The following is a 16,991-nucleotide window of genomic DNA, read 5'->3' on the forward strand; positions in this document are numbered from 1 at the left end:
TGCAATTAGAATGAGTCAGGCAGGTTGTTGAGAGAGGAAAGCAGAGGCCATGGCATCATAATTGCAACAATGACTATTTGCTGCCAATCTATTTCTTGCTCTGGAGTTATGCAGGAAGCTAATGAGACTCTAAGAATCTAACTATTGATTCACTTGTTGTGTAGGGTTTTGTTTTTTTGTTTTGTTTTGTTTTTAGTTTAGTGGTGGTTTTGTTTTGTTTTTTTAACAACTGTTGTAGTCCTTGGTGTGTATTATCCAATTTGTATTTAAGAAATTGATATTCTAAAAAAGCACAATCAGGCTCCAGCCAGTCACCTTTGGTCTCCAAGTCACTTTGTTCTCTAAAACTTTGAAAGGAGGATTTACGGGCTGTGATATGTGATTTTTCAACACCCAAGATATTGAAAACACTGCCATATTTAGCTTCTAGAAGGAAAGCTCAAGAGGTGACATAATCCTAGTTTAAACAGTGAGATTTCTAATACCAGTGTGTGTTTTAGTCCAGCTGACAAAGATATGACAAGATACAGGAACTGGAAACTGAAACTAGAAAACGTCACCAGAAATGACTCATTATTCTGAAAGAGTTTACCAGGTTGTGTGGCAGAGTCTCATCACTTGGAAACTTTAAATTATGGTTAAATGTGTCTCTAAAGGTACTGTAGAGTATTCCTTTCCATCTGAGAGTATTATAAAAAAAATGCCATGTGGACATACAGGCTGCTACAAAGTAGCAAAATGAAATACCAGTAAAAGTAAAATGGAAATCAAAGAGTATCTCCTAGTTAACAGGTTAAGTTGTAGAACTACTCAAGAAAAAAATCAAAAGTGATCCTTTGCTGAAAGAGATATGGGATTGTTAGCAGACAACTCTCCAGTCTTATATCCTACAACGTATTTTTGCTCAGTGGAACTAGGACACCATAGTTTTAAATGGTGTATCTAGCAAACCTGGTCTTGTACTTCCTCTGAGCTCTGTGACAGAGACAGTTGTCTCACTGTTGCTGGACAGCACTGAAGGATTAATCTTTTTTTGCATGTGATCTTGAGTAATAGCACAGTATTTCTGTTTTGCTAGATCTGGAGCTGGCTTCTGTGGGTTTGTTTTGGTTTTGGATTTCTTCTTCCCACTGTACAAGCTGGCAATGGAAGCTTTAATAATCAGCTGGTGCCTATTCAAAAGGAAATATTTCTCCCAAACAAATACTGGCAAACTTAATATTAACAGAAGTCAGTTCTTAATGATGTATAGATATGAATTTTGACTTTATGTAAGGTGCCAATACATGTATTTGTCATCCAGCCAAATTTTCTGTTAATTACTTGGCACCAGTTAATTTGTTTTTCTAAAGTTGCAAACGGCTTCTTACCTCAAGTGTGCCTGGTCCTCCATTTACCAGTAAGCACAGCACAGGGATCTCAATGCTACCTGTTCCTGTGAAATAGATGGTTTAATTTTTAAGAAGTTAACAGCTTTCAAAAAACTGTTGTGTTTTTGCCAACTCCTTGAAAATACTTCTCCTGCTATGTGCTGTTTTGGTACCTACCAGAATGTGAGCCTGCTGAAGGCAGGCAACTGCAGAAGCAAGTGGTAAAGGAAGAGAATAACACTGTGACCTAGCAGAAAGGGTCCTAGTCTAAGATTCAGGACAAAGACACTTTTGCCTCAGACATCTTGCATGATCCTGGTAAGCAGTCCAATCTGTTCTCACCTCAGTACACCTCAGCTGAAAAATATGGATGTTGGCACTTCTGTATGTCATAGCACTGTTGACTTTTTAACTTATTTATTTACTGCAAGGTGATCAGATAGTGGAGTAATGGAGCTGCGTTAGGGTGCAAGACAAGATTGTTAGGTTTTCAGAGAGGCAGCTATCATTATTTATATTAAGATACAGTTAGAAGTGAAAAGCTGTCAGTTTGTCCCAGGTGTTATGCACGTGCCTAAGCATGTGCAGGAAGGTGTTGTGGAATCCAGGAGAAAAGCTTGATAAAAGGAGGATTATAGAATATGAAGAGGCCAACTATGTAGACCAGCCAGGGTGAGAGGAGTCAGATATGAGTTGATAGGAACCATATACTCTTTATTACTCTGCTTCAACAGCTTAAAATTTCATTCAGCACAATCTGATGTGGTGATTAATAACATAATCTTATACTTTTAAAAGAAATGCTAATGAAATATTTAACATGTCATGGCAGCAGGGGAAGAAACGATGTAGGCATCCCTGTCCTTAGCCATCCTCCCACAGGGGCCCACTTTTTATACTGTAAATGCTGAACTATGTAATCCAAAGGTGACTATAGATTGGCCTAAAAGAGCTCAATTCAATCAGAACAGTAGCACCATGAGATGAATGCCTCTTTCAGTTGGAAAATAAAAGGCATTTAGTTCAAACAATTTTTTGATGTTTCCCTTTCTAGGTCTCCCACAGCAGTGTACAGATCACCACTTACTACTTGTTGGATCTGTTGTGGGATGACTACAGAGATAAGGTAGAACTAAACTGTAGCGAGCACATGATTGGCAAGTAGCTTCATTTGTTTTAGTGGATGGCATAGCATTGCCATACATCTATGAGGTGATGCTCTAGTTTGAAGAGTAACCTCTGTGACTACAGGTTCCTCAGATACGTTTATGGCTTCAAATGTTCTTAATTTACCATAGATTTAGATAAAATTTAGCTGGGGGAGGGGCGGGGGGGAGGATTCTGAGTTTATGCTTGGAAGGTGGGAAGTCCTTAACTGCAAAGAATATTCAGCATATCAAAAATTTCCTCAGAATGACTTCTAGGTATTTTTTAAAACACGGAAATTCTGCATGACCTTATTAAAGTGTTTTACTTCAGTAAAGTCACATAGCTTTGCTCAGCTTGGATATAAATGAGCTTAAATGAACATTGGTTTTCTTTATAGAAGATACCACTGAATTCAGTATGTTCCAGTGAAATATTTGTCAAATGAATCAGTATTTTTTGACAGAAAATTGTTCCACTGAGATTTGTTCAATCAGATTTTGTTTGCACGCAGAAAGAGGCTACTTTCTAATTCTCAGCACTGTAATCTCAGCCTACCATTACAGTCCACCTGTGGTCTTTCCTATTTGAGTCACCAGATAAGCATTCTTCAGCTGCATTCATGCTCTCAGGTACATCTATGCAACCATACTATGGGCTACGTAATAGAATATTCCATTGATGCATACAAGTGCGAATAAGTGAGCTCTCCCTTCTGTTTCAGCTGTGCTAGCACTACAGGTATTGCAGAAACAAAGGAAAGGTAAAAGTAATTGTACTAGCACTACAACTGAATTCTTTCCACAAATAGCAGTAGCAGACCTGCCCAATACTCAGTTCTCATTATAAACAAAGGTCACATAGATTTAGATGGCCATTAGACGCTACATTGTTTACCCAGGATAAGATTTTATCCTGAAATAAATATGGCTCAAAATATTTCAGAGGGCTTTGGAACAAGTCTTTTCTTCCAGTGTGGGAGCAATTCAAGACCCTGTGTGCAAGAGGGGATAAAAGTATACAACAATGAACATCCATCTCTTAGAACCACTGGTTAAGGCACATAAAGCTGGATTTATTTTCCATTTGTTGCATTTTAAGGCAATTTGAACAATGCTTTGAAGATCAGCTTTGAGCTATGTTTAAGGAGATGTGACAAAAGTTGGGATTTTTGGTTCAAAGAGCAGCTTTCTCAACTTCAGGAGTCACCTTAGTTCTGCCTCTTGCATAATGACAAATGTGTTTACTTGATCTTGCCTATGTAGATGGCTGTCCAATTTGAGAATTGGACTTGCCTTTGATAAGGCCAGGGGCCCACAAGTATCACTGTAATATCAGTATTATTCAAGTTAGCATGCCTATATAGAGTCAACTTACCACCATATCCAGTACGCTGTTCTGAAATATGCTTTTCCAAGGTGAGACGTAGCTTAGTGGTTCCATCTGGCTCATCTGGCATTATGTGATCCACCAAAATAAAATGGGAATGGTTGTGGTCCAGGGAATACAGTGGGCCTTGGATATTATCATCTGATTGGTAGTGTACAAGACTTTCATTCTAGAGAGAGGAGGAGAGATGTTAGTGTTCTCTGCAAAACACAGTCCATGGTTTTTATGTGCTTCATCTCCATTTCTGTGGTGTCTGCACCATGATACAGCACACCACCTTTCAGACACTTGAATAGACTCTTTGAAAAGGGTAGAAAAGGAGAATGTGTTCCTTCTGAAAGGTGCCAGATTTGACAGTACTGAAAGCTGAAGGCTCTGATGTTTCCCTCTTGGGCTCTGCAAAATACAGTGACATCAGTCATCATCTCTGGAATGTAGGCATTCATTCAGAGGTTTTGGAAATGTTTGTTGGACAAATAGAAAGGGGCCACGAGACCCGATAATTGTGGTTGGAGCTGTAATGTCTCAGAGGGCTAAAGTCTCAGCTGGTGTAAACAGAGGAAAACCTATTCACTTCAGTAGCATTTTGTCCATGGTTAGCCTAGTAGGTAAGTTAGCCTGCTATATCTCCATATCAATTTAAATGCAGCTTTATTTGACAGGGTTATATGAGGTCTAATGGTTATTCTCAGTTTGGAAACTGCATTCTAAAAAAGTGACAGGCGGACTTTAGAAAGTGCAATCTTACTAACTTTTATTTTGGATGAGGGGTGTTATATCTTGAAATTATTTATTAATTAATTTTTGCATAAAATCACTGGGTAAATCAGAACCCCTGTTACAGACTTTTGTTCTAAGGATCGTGCTACGTGTGGTCTTCCATACACACGCTTTTTCAAGCCCCCCTTACTTCCTTAATAAATCTTTCTTTCCCACTGTTGCACATCCACTTTGATATATCATTCCTAGCTGCAAGCCAGGCTGTAAATGCCTGGTTATTCTTCTTTTTCATCTTCATAATTGCTGTCCTATTGCAAGTAAACTAGATTAAAGCAATTGTTTAAAATCTGCATTTCCTTCTATTGCACCTCTTTTCCAACTCCTGCAGCCTTTGAGTTGATGAACAAAACTCAGACTGTCAGCTTGGCTATTCTGCCTGTGTGTTGCATTTCCCTCCCACTAATTTTGTGGACAGACAGGTGTTAAAGCCTTTCTAGACATAGCAGTGTAACTATGCAAGTAGCCTAGTTGTCATTAAGGTATGCCAGAGAGATTTATGTTCTGTTTTTTAAGAGCCAGATCTTATGTAGAGCCTTTCTTAATCTCAGCTTTTGGCAGCATCTGCTAGGAAGTGCAGGTGCCCAGTTGAATCCTGGGGGAAGCCCAATCCAGGGGCTGTCCAGGTTCTTCTCCACAGCCAAGGCTAAGGCTGATGTTGGAGAGGCAGCGAACATATCACCTGGAGCTCATAGCAGCACTACTAATGCATAAAAACATTAAGTCACCCAGAGGACAAGCTCTTTCATGCTGCAGGTAGAAGAGTTGAGCATGCTGCATAGCATGCCTATAAGTGGCTTTCTGAAATGAAGCTGCATACAGTCAAACTGAAGAAGAGAAATCTCCTTCAAAGCAAGGTGAAAAAGGCTATAATCAGGCATGTTCCTATGGCTTCTTTCTCTGTCAGCAGCTCTGGGAAGAGTAGGAACATCAGAGGCTGTTCCAGGAAAAACAGTAAATTTGCATGTCCTTTACAGAGAGCAAGTGCCACAAATTTCTTCTACCTCCTTCTCTCTGCCTCTCATTTTTTGGGGAAAGCTTCTTGACACAACTAATTTGCCTTCAAATTTTGTTTTGAGGGTGGGCCTATATTCTGCTGCCATGTAACATGAAGCCTACTCACCAAAGATGTGACCTTTGATTAGGAGCCAGGGGCACAACAACCAACTGAAAAAGGCCCTTGGGGATTTTCCTATTTATTCTCTGAAAATGTGGAAGTGATCTTTCAATGATGTTTAAAGCATACCATTAACACAGAAGATGTGGGAGCGATCCACTGATTTCAGGGCTTGTTTATCTCCTTGCTAGTGTGGATTGTTAGCTCTATTTTATACAACAAGCTGCTTGTATTAGTGCCAAGTATAAAGAGAACTGGGTTTAGATCAACATCCCTGTCTATAGTTCCTTTGTCTTAAAGTTACTGACTAAAATCCAGAATGTCTTTGGGTGGAAGCAGTGCCAGAAGTCATAGGGTCAGGAATGCTCTACACAAAATATTCCTTGACAAAGAATTCGGGCTTTAGTTAAGGGGGAGAAAATGTAAGGCAACAAAAAGACCAGTGCACTTGTTTTGTAGCTGCTGGTTGGGAAAGATCCAGATGTATATTGATCACTTAGCCTGGGAGGGAAGTGAAATAGTTTGCATTTGCCAAAGCAACTTTCCTGAACAAAATTCACAAATGTGATGAACCGAATTCTTTCCTCTGAGGTCCTTTTGGACCAGTTCAGCCACACAAATAGGTTAAAGTCTTCCAGCTGAAGAGTCCCACCTCATAGAGCACACAGGTAGCTGTCCTTGGCAAAAAGGGTGGAAAAAGGGAAGCCCCATGACAATAAATTGTTGATATGGTCTGGCAGTCTTCCAGCTACTAGCTGGTACTTGGTAGCCTGTCTGAGAGAAGAACTAGGTGCGACTTCAAAGGGCTGTGTTTGTCATTTGTTTCTTAGCTTCTGCAGAGATAGCACAGAGGAACTGTCATTCATTGTCATTACACACCTACTTATTGTTATAATATTCTGCTTAGTACAGACTGTATATCCAGTGACAAGAAAGTCATGCCATTATTTTTTTTCTCCACCTCCAGGTCAATTCAGCATCAACTTGTCTTGACATTTTCAGCAACTGTTTTGTTGGGTGAGGTTTTTTAATCTGGTGGGGTTTTTTTCTTTTCTCCCCCCCCCCCCCCCCCCCCCCCCCCCGAACTTTGATTGCCTTGACCTGAATTGTGAAGTCCCTAGAGCTCCCAATAACTAGACGAAATCCTACATGGCTAGCATTTTTGGCCTGGTGTGTTGAGCAAGTTTTTGTATGTTAGACACCAATTCAATGACTATTTAAGAAAACTTGGTCTTGAAATATTTTTAGCTTGTGTTCCAGACTAGAAAATATACTTTTTACAGTATTTATGAAATAGCTTGGAGTAAGTGCTTCTGCAGTAAGTGGACAAGGGAAAAAAATATTAAGGGGACCTTATAATGTATGATTTTTTTCCCTGACATTCGTCCTAACTCTGGTCGCTGAGCTAATGTCTAATGCTGTCACCTGCTGGATATTTGCAGAATTGCTGCCAAGTATACTGAGTGCACTGGGCACAGAATCATTAGGGTCTAATACTTCTTCCTGCTCTTTATTTCTGTTTTCCCTCAAAGCATACTTTAAACCCCGCTTTTGTTTTTAAGTTAGATCAACGTTGTTCTGCCTACTACTTCCAAATTTTGTAAAGGTGCAGCTTCTGAACAGTCTAGTCTCACAAATAGAATAAGCGAAAAATACCTTTGTGTTGTCCAGAATTTCTCTGTGCTGGATTTTTCTGAGTGAAGTTATTCCTATGGCAATCACTCTTACTTTGGATGAAGTACTAGCCAGTGCATGATCTCGGACTGCTTGCACTAAGTGTCTTGTTATTCCTACACGTAAAGCACTGGTAAAAATCCAGGCACCTGAAATTATTTTTTAAAAATAGTTAGATAATTTTTTTATAATTGAACATGTTTGTGTGTCAAGTAACATTACTTATAGTACTGGATTTAAGGTTTTTTTAGATAAACTGTAGACAGGTCTTGAAGGACTGTAACTTTTAGAATTAAAATACATACAAAGTACGTAAGACTCTAATAAGGAAAACAAGAAGAAATTATATGCCCAAGCAAACGTGCTTCACATATCATGTGATGCAATGTTGCTATCTTTACTCTGATGTCATACGCTTATCAAGAATGCTGCGTCCAGTCTAGAGTCACTTACTGTCTAAATATGAGCAGAAACATCGCTATACCAAGCAGGTCTGATTGTTGCATGAGGAAGAGCAAAGGGATGGTGTGGAGGAAGTTGTTGGCTTGAACCGAGGACTAAACAGTCCCATGCAATCACCTGGTAGCAGAAGAGCTTGGGCGTGACCTGCCTAATCTGGTGTTCTCTTTCTCTTGTTCTTGTGTGTGTTGGAGAGTGAATTCTTCAGGAAAGTAAGATTTACAGCAGTATTGTTATGGTGACAAAGAATTTGGAGAACCCTAGGTAAACAGCTAATCAACCTTTTTCAAATATGTAACATAAAGGAACTGGAGATCATGATGCTACCCAGTCTTAAGTATAGAAGGCAGCTGGAGATAAGAGAATGTCTGTGTGGTACAAAAGTACCAAAAAGATCTTGGGTACTGGGCTGCTTCATTAAAAAAGCAAAACTGTTGCAATCTTGCCTAGACCACTGAAGCTAAACCAAGAGCTTGCTGTGAAATGCTTACAGATATTTTCACTTCATTTTGCAGGTATTTTCATAAAGTTACAGGGAAAAAAAGTCATCTTAAATGAAAGCCACTTCCATGCACATTCCCAGACATTGATTGGTTTGGTTTTGTCTTTAAATGCTTTTCACTACTCTTGTCATTCGTGTGAACAGCCAGGGAGTAAGTGGGCTGACTTATTTTGTGTTATACGTTATCAAAGTCTTTTTGTTTAAACTTGAGTCTAATCATAGGCTGTTTTACTAACAAAGACTGTTCAGCTCTTAGATTAGAAGAAAACAATATTCAAAAAATAAAAGCTATTGTAACATTATTTTGACTGGTAGCTAAAAAGTGAGAATGGAGAAACCAAGAATTCTTATTCTTGACCTAAATTCACTCTTGTTGAAGTCAAATTGCTATGCTCTCTTAAGAATTATTTTGCTATGGCACCAAAGAAGGAAATGTATTTGGTCCTATCTCATGCTATCTTTCTAGTGTCATCTCTGAGGGAAAAATGTCAGGTAATTTTACACTTCAGGAATGGTTGCCTAGAGTAATTTGGTTTGAAATAACTTATTTTTGCTATTTCAAATACACTAACTTCCATTTTCAAAGCCATTTAAATACAGGTTGTAGGTTGCATTCAGCAAAGCCTTGAACTTCCAAAAATAATCATGTGCGCAGGCCCATTGACGTTAAAAGATCACTGGATGCTAGGTGTGAGAATCCAGTAGGAATATAAATTCCGTCTTTAAAGCCTAAAGCACTAACCTGTGCTTTGAGCTGCCTTTATAAGTCCTTTTTTTAAGGTGTCCCGTAGCCAAGGCTTCATCTGGAAATTTTCTTCTTCCCCCACTAAAGAGACAACCAAATTGGGAGCCGGTAGCTTCCATTTGTTGAGCATAACTTCAAATATAATTCCAGGATGAGTGGTACTCGGGACCTTAATAAACTTCAACAAACAAAACAAAAAAACACTGAATGACAATGGGACAGTAGGATACAGTAGAGATATTGTTTATGGTGAATGCAGAGGGAAATTTATCATCAACTTGGTTCCTTATGAAAAACTTATTTGAGCAAGACCTGACAGAACTAAATACTAGGATGAATTTAGCAGGCTTCTGTATAATTGTCATCTCACTAATTGGGTCAGTTCCATGGGTTAATTCCGTGTTGCAGACTGACATATTGCTCTTTCCTTTAATGCTGCTATTTCTCTTGAACTGCCTTCAGTTTCATGACAGTCTAGCAAAGCCAAAAAAATTTCTTAGGCGTTTCTTGTTTCTGCACTAGCTGAAATATTTGCCTGATTTCATGTCTATTTTTTAAGGACATGTTACATGAATCCATTGCTTCTTCCTGTGCTGTATAAATTTTGGCTTTGTGCTTAAGACTTTATGATGAAACAAAATCTTAAGGCAGATTTCTGGTCCTAGGAATTCCTTCTGCTCTAGCACTAATGTATGCAAGGGACTAGTGAGGAGGTGGGTCTGTCCACGTACATCCTTCTCTGCATATTAGCAGAACAGAGAGAGAGAACTTTAAGGAGAGTCTTGAAATGGCTCAAAAGTATGTTTAAAATGTTGAAATCCATCGTGATTAATTTTTGGCAAAAAGATGTTAAAACATGGAAATGATGCAAACTGAATGAAGCTGGGCACGTGATTTTTAAAAAATTTTTTTTAAAGGAAAAAGTGATCAACTGTACTTGTAGTGTGTCAATGCAAGTCAAGTGATTGATTTCTATATATTAGTAGGCCTTATTTTAAATCACATTTATATTCAGGAAGGTATGGTCCCTACTTTGAGTACAATGTGGTGCCTCACACTGTGCCACATTGACCCTCACTATTACAGTCTCTACATTTAAAGCTAAGAAGTAACAGCTGAACTCAGTGCTGTACCTTTCCACGTTTCTTCCCAGAAGCTGTGAAGTCTATTTCTCCCATGCAGTATGGTAGTTCTCTTTTGAAAGCTTCCTCTTTGTTAGTGCTGCAGAGCTTGATTTCCATTTCCTCCATTGAATTTGTAAGGTGATCACCAGTAGACCAAGGTGTTCACTGAGATGACAGAAAACTGGAAAATGAGAAGCTGTTTAAACTGGAGAGGCCACAAAAATCCATTAATTTACATCTAGCTGAGTTTTTAGTCAAATATTTTACACTTTTACTATATGCTTATAAGGTTCAGCTAAAATTGCAGGTGTTGGTACCAAATGTTAGATGTTATATACAGGAGGAGGCAGATTCCACACCAAAACTATGTAACTTAAGTTATAAAAAGGCATGAAGGAGTAAGGCTCTCTCAACTCTCATTTAGCAGACAGAAAGCTGAGTTGCAAGGTGCAAGATCCTGCCATCTGGCCAAAGTCACGAGGAGTGTCTCAGAGCCCAAAGGTGACCCTAATTCTGCAAGAGAGAAGGAGGAGCCTCAGCCAAAAACTATTGCAAGCAAGAGTAGAGCTGTGTCAGTGAGTGTCTGAGTCATGGTTTCCTGATGTCATTGTGCATCATGCTACTGTGACTTATCCAACATGAACACTAAATAAGTGATGATATTGTATTTGTCTGAAGATACTTTAGGAGAGGTTTATTCTCTGTTTGCTGTAGGAATAGGTTATTTATTCATAAGCCAAAGTATTTAAGGCCAGGCTGTACTCAACAAGAACATACAGTTCAAAAAGGCAGATGGTTTTCTCTACACGTGGCTACAGGAATGATGGTGAGTAATCTGTCCTAGAGTAAAGGTCATACAACAAGAGTTGTTCTTCTGCATTACATGAGACACTGAAAAGGTCTACTTGCTTTTCCTACGTTCCAGTTTGACTGAACCGATATAACTATGATTTGAAAAATACAGATTTCAACTTGTATGCTTTATTTTGTTTCTTTTCAAAACAAAAGCAATGAAATCGCTCTTCTCCCCTCTGCCTTCATCTGCATATTCAAGTACACAGTCAGTCCTTTAAAAAATCCTTGTGATAGTAAGCCAGCAATGGTAATTAACCCTGCATTAACCTTTATTTCCTAGTCCAAGAGATTTGCTGTGGACTTAAAAGTGGGTCAAAGTAGCAAGTCTCTTGTGTGTCTATTAGGATGCTCCAGTAGAGGGAGCAAGCCCTCCAGCTGTTCCCTTGGGCTGGGACGTTTCTTGGGAGCCTGTATCATGGCTGCTTCACCACTACTGCCTCTGTATTTTCTTCTGTTTTCTGTGGAAACGTTGTTTGGAGTTGCCTTTTCTCTTATCTGCGTCTGAAAAGTGGTTATGGACTCTCTCGTGATTTGTTTCCCCTACAGCTATTCTACACCTCTGTATCTACCCCCCAAACTTCTATCAGAGATCACTGCTTTAAAGATGCTGTTCTCATTCTTCTCCCTGCCTGCATGCTAGTCACTTCTGGAGAGAATTGTTTATTCTGAACACTAGGATATCAGACCAGTCTCGTTAAAAGTCTTACATAAAAGAACTTCTTTTGGATTATCAATAATGGTAGTCACAGCAAAGCCCACCTTTTTGTTTGAGTCCACTTTTCCACTGAAGATGTAGCTTTATCTCCTAAGAGCATAGAAGACAGTATTCTGGGAAAAAATAATTAATACAGAGTCATAACAATACATTTTGACTATTCTAAAGCACAGAAATCACTTCCTGGAACTTGCTGACAGAACAAAGGATTTGATTAGAAAAAGGTATTCAGGACTGAATTTCCAGGGTACATTTAGTCACCATTCCTCACCATTCCTCACTCTCCTAGATAGTACGCATTTATTTATATCTACACACAAGCAATGAACTTGGAATAGATAGCAATTTAGAGAGTAATCTGATGGTTAATTTGGCCTCATAGATAGGCCCCAAGTGGTTAATTTTGTCTAGTTCTAGATCCTAGTTTGCAAAATTTGATCATGTGGTTATCCGTGACTTCTCTTTTGGAATAAAGACATTGAGCTGCTGAGATTTATAAGGAATATTCTTGCATTTGGATAATTATTTTTTTCCAGAAATAGCACGTTACTTGATTTTCAGTTTAGGAATTCTGGTTTTCAATGGTAGTGAACAATAGTGAAGGAGACAAAAATAGATAAGATGCAGAAACAGAAGCTTTGTTCACAAGCTTTTATAAGACTGGGAAGTGAGGAAGGCAGCTGGTAACTGGCACTGCACAGGGCACTACTTTTTTCCTTTTTTTTTTTTTTTTTTTTTTTTAAATCAGTCTCTGAACCATGACATTAGATACTGAGAGCTTGTTTTGGGGAAGTATTACTCCATCTTTCCATCCTGTTCTTACACCACTTCTTCAGCATTCCTGCAGGCTGCTGTCTGTAATGGGATACAGAGCTAAATGGAATTTGTTATGATCTTCTACAGCTGTTCTTGTGTTCATATTCCAAGCCAGGAAGACTTCCAGTGTCAAGAGCAGAAAAGTGGTAGTGACAGAATGGCAAAACAAGTCCAAAAATTATGATTCTGAATAGTATCGATGCAAGAATATAATGTAGCCCTATATGGAGCTGAGAATCTACACTAGATGAGATCCTGGACTATTATGGAGTGATATTTCCTAAGTTTCTGCATGCAGCTTTCAGGAGCTTTTACAGGCAAAGCCAATGAGCAATGCCAAGTAGCTTGCTGCTTTTTGGTTTTGTTTGCTGGGTTTTTTGGTTTGTTTTGTTTGGTTTTGGTTTTAGTGAGATTTGACACTTTGACAGTTTTTCTTGATTTATCTTCTACCTGTTGTTTGACTTCCAAGGAATAAATACTGTGACTTTCAGTACGATTGCAGTAATGTACAGGTGCAAATGTTCCATGTCAGTGCAGTGTTCCACCCAATGGTGCTAAAGGAGCAAGGAAATGTTGCTTTGGTATTTAAAGGGGTGGGGAAGAAGATTTTAAAGGCTGCTCTATAGATACTATACAAGAGGGAAAAACCAAAACCAGGAGTTCCTTTATATTATGAATGTTGCAAAATCACCAGAAAAAAACCTGCTGCATAAGATTTGCAGATGTGCTTCTTAAGCACAAAGGCTGACCACATTAAATATTTCCTTACCTTCCTCTATAGCTGTCTCAGCTACTGCAGTGTAACCCCTTGCTGTTATGGGCAGAAGCACAGAACACTGCATGGATCTGTTCAAGTACTGCACGTTGCCTTACCACTACTTTGCACTGCAGTGGAGCTTCACTACATACTGATCAGTCAGCATACAGACTGCATTATGTCTCTAATATTTGAATATATATTCAAAAGAGGATATAGTCAGCTCTGTCATTTCCTCCTGGATTGTTAAGGCTTCTGTTCTTAAAAAGCACGTGGACATTTCAGCCAGTGTCCTCTAACAAGCAAAGTAAGCATGTATTAACAAACTATGTAATATAATTACAGTTTTTTGGAGTGCCTTTCTCCTGGGTTTAATTCAGCCTTGTTCTGCTTGGTTCCAGCTTTCATGTAAGTCTCTAGTGGTTTCAGCAGGCTGTACTAGATTGCAAGTGTGTCAGGTCACAGTAATTGGGTCAAATCTTTGTGGTCGAAGTCATGACATTCCACTGCTGTCAGCTTAACTATGGTCAGCTTGCATCACTATAACATCACAGAGTATTGTTTAATTGCAAGGGTCTGGAATAGGTCCATGCCTTGCGAAAGAATAGGCTGATAGCCAGAAAGAGGAGCATGGTCTAAGCACTTTTTGGATGAGAGGAAAGGTAGGGAGAAAAGCAAAGAAGAGATAAAGGCTATAAACACAGCTGGATGAAAAACCAATGGCAGATGGCCAGTACTTCTTAATTTTCTCCCTTTCCATATACTATTTTCTGTTAAAATTTTTAGAAAATTCCCACTTTTATCCTAATACTTGAAGTTTTTCCCCTTCCATTATCTCTGAGAATGCCATTGTATTAAATTTGATGAAAAGATTGCTTAAAGGCAAGCAATAAGAAATACTTAAGGGGTAGGGGGGCAAGCCACAGAAATCTTGCCTGCCCCAATGGGTGCATTCATATTTTATATTTTGTGTACATATGTATATATCAAGCAATCTTTAGTTCTGGTTCAGACTTAAGTACAGATTTTTCTATCTAGGCTGCTGCTACATGTTTGAGTTTGTAGGCCAAATTCTGTCCTAGATGTTCCCATTGACTATAAATACAAACATCTATGGAAAGAATGTACCTCTAATGATTACCAGATTTGAAATATAACCTAGAAAACTATTTCTAACTAGCAAAGCAAGTTAAGACAATTATGAGGAAAAGAAAATTGCCAGTTCCACCTACATCTGGAAATCTGAGTCAATGTCATTTACATTAGGGATGGCCTGATTAAATCATTCCAGGTGTCAGCCAGTCTAATGAATCATTATTTCTTTAACCTCATAAATGGAAGCTGTTAGAATTTTACCATTGTACAGCCAGTGCTTGTGCTGCTGGAGTTTTCAGGTCCCTAATGCTGTTTAGTCCTTCATTTTGGGTGGTCCTAACTTCTCATTTGGGCATTCTAGATTGCTAGGATGTAGCAAATTGGCAGGGAGGTGTAACTTCAGGGGGACAGTTGTGATGGCTGTAGGAAAGCTCTACAAGGGGGACGCCTGCAGAGATTCTTTCCTGAAGGATTTATCCAGAAAAAGTGATGAGATCAGAGCCACAGAGAAACATTTTGATACCTATGTACATCCCTTTCTGTACTGTTCTCCCTCCTGTCTCTGCTTCTTCACCCCTCCTCTGCCATGCCTTCTCTCCTCAGCCTCCTTTTCCCCTACAACTTCTCTTGCTGTTTCCCCCAGCTTTCCATGGGTTCTTTCTAGCTATTGTCACTGCCGCTTAGCCCGGTGTGGATGTGCAGCTCTTCTTCCTTGTGTGGTAACAAATGACAGATGGTTCACCTCCAGATGGGTGACAAGCATATGGGTCCGTTTCATCCTTCCTTTAGACTTTAACCAGGGTTAGGCTGTATGCATGGAAGGAAGAGAGGTCAAATTTGAGCCTTTCAAATATATCTTGTGAAAATGGGCCCAGTCAAGGGATGGCTTGACCTCAGTTGTTGTCTTCAGGGGTAATGGTTTGACTAAGAGAGTAGGCGTATGGTAGTCATTACCTCTCAGGACTTAGCAGCAGTAAGAATTCTCCTTCATACTAGCACACTGATCAGCAGGCTGGGACACACCCTGGCTTTTAATCACTATCAAATTCTTCCACCCACTCAAGGAGTACATTTGAATATGTAGGTGAAATGATTAAATATAGTAATACAGTAGGCCCAGTATTGTTGATGTTAAATCGGTCACAAAGGTCCCCCTTAGCTTCAGCGGCAGATGGAGCAAATCCATTGGTGTTTAAACTTCAAAGGAAGCTTTCATGTGGAGCAAAAGAAAACTACAGCAATTACTATGCCCTTACTAGTGCAAGGTGAGCTAGCAATCCTAATGAAAAGTGAGCCTTAACTATTGGTCAGAAAAAGAGAGGGCTCACAATAATGGTGCAAGTGAATAGTAAGGGGGAAACTGTAGTGGAGACAAATACAATGAACTTCGCTTGAGCAGGAACAATCAGCTTCCAACACACATAATGGGATACCATTGGGTGAATTGCAGTCCTGTTGGAAAGGATCTAAGGGTTACAAATAGGGCAAATGTAAGTGAGCAATGCTATGCTGTTCTTGCAAGAGAGAAATGCCATATAGGACAGTATAAACTGGATAGCCTGTGTGAAGTCACTCAGCTGTTCATCAGAAGAGCTTTAGCTGCAATATTCTGTTTGGGTTTGTGTGCCAGGTTTCAAGAGAGTTACGGACCAGCTGGAGAAGGTTTGAGCAGGAGAAACAAGAAGGACAGAGATCTTGTACTAAAAGAGAAGGAAAGCTTGAGCAAATTAGAATTGTGTAAGCAAAAGCAGACAAGACTGCAGGAAGGGAAAAGGAAGAATGTAATAGCCTACCAGTGCAAAAGGAGGATAGGAAAGATGTGTTCTTTATAATTGTGGCTAGAACAGCAACAGGCTCAAAGAAAGAATGGTAACAAGGCTGCCCGGGGATACAATAGTAACCACACTTGGAGGAATACTTTCTTGGAAAGAATGAAACCCTTCTACCACTGGTTAAGGAGCAAGTAAAGCAGCCAGGCTACAGTCCTCAATTGTGATGGAGTCTGTATATCGTGACCCAAAAGAACTTGACCTTAACCTGCATGTTATTGCAACCCTAAGAACTGGAGATGCATCTGCAGCTCAGATCCTCAAGATACACATATGCTTATGTAACTTTACTAATGGAAATGTTCCTACTGACTTTAGTGCAAGTACTCACTCAAGGAAAATTGCATCAGTGAGTTTACTGGGCCAGTGCCAGCAATAATGTAATGGAATTACTTGCTTTCAGTAGTAGCCATGTTTTCATTCCTGTTTTGAATTAAAACATAATAAATATGAAGAACAAAGCAGATGCAGGGGATCAGAATAAAGAAAACCAGAGAAGTGAAGGGCAGAGTAAAGACTGTAAAATTCATATTCAATTTCAGCATGTGTTCCAAAGATTAATCGGATGGACTCTAACTGGTGTGTATATTTAAGTGTGAAGAAACAAACCCAGTATTTTAA

At 39.3% G+C, this 16,991-nt stretch overlaps 2 protein-coding genes across 2 annotated transcripts in view; one reads left to right on the forward strand and one right to left on the reverse strand.

The window, feature by feature from the left end:
• TRPM5 (transient receptor potential cation channel subfamily M member 5) overlaps positions 1–10,643 on the reverse strand; it is a 39,248-nt gene extending 28,605 nt beyond the window's left edge. The window contains exons 1-5 of the mRNA XM_052810589.1: positions 10,313–10,643; positions 9,177–9,357; positions 7,456–7,622; positions 3,894–4,074; positions 1,371–1,435 (exon numbers count right to left, since the gene is read on the reverse strand). Of these exons, the coding sequence (XP_052666549.1) occupies positions 1,371–1,435; positions 3,894–4,074; positions 7,456–7,622; positions 9,177–9,357; positions 10,313–10,429 (711 nt within the window). The 5' untranslated portion in view covers positions 10,430–10,643. The remainder of the gene's footprint in view (positions 1–1,370; positions 1,436–3,893; positions 4,075–7,455; positions 7,623–9,176; positions 9,358–10,312) is intronic.
• Positions 1–16,991, forward strand: part of KCNQ1 (potassium voltage-gated channel subfamily Q member 1) — a 421,808-nt gene that overhangs the window by 15,405 nt on the left and 389,412 nt on the right. The window lies entirely within an intron of this gene.

Source organism: Harpia harpyja, chromosome 16 (genome assembly GCF_026419915.1).
Source record: "Harpia harpyja isolate bHarHar1 chromosome 16, bHarHar1 primary haplotype, whole genome shotgun sequence".
NCBI classification, from domain to species: Eukaryota; Metazoa; Chordata; class Aves; order Accipitriformes; family Accipitridae; genus Harpia; species Harpia harpyja.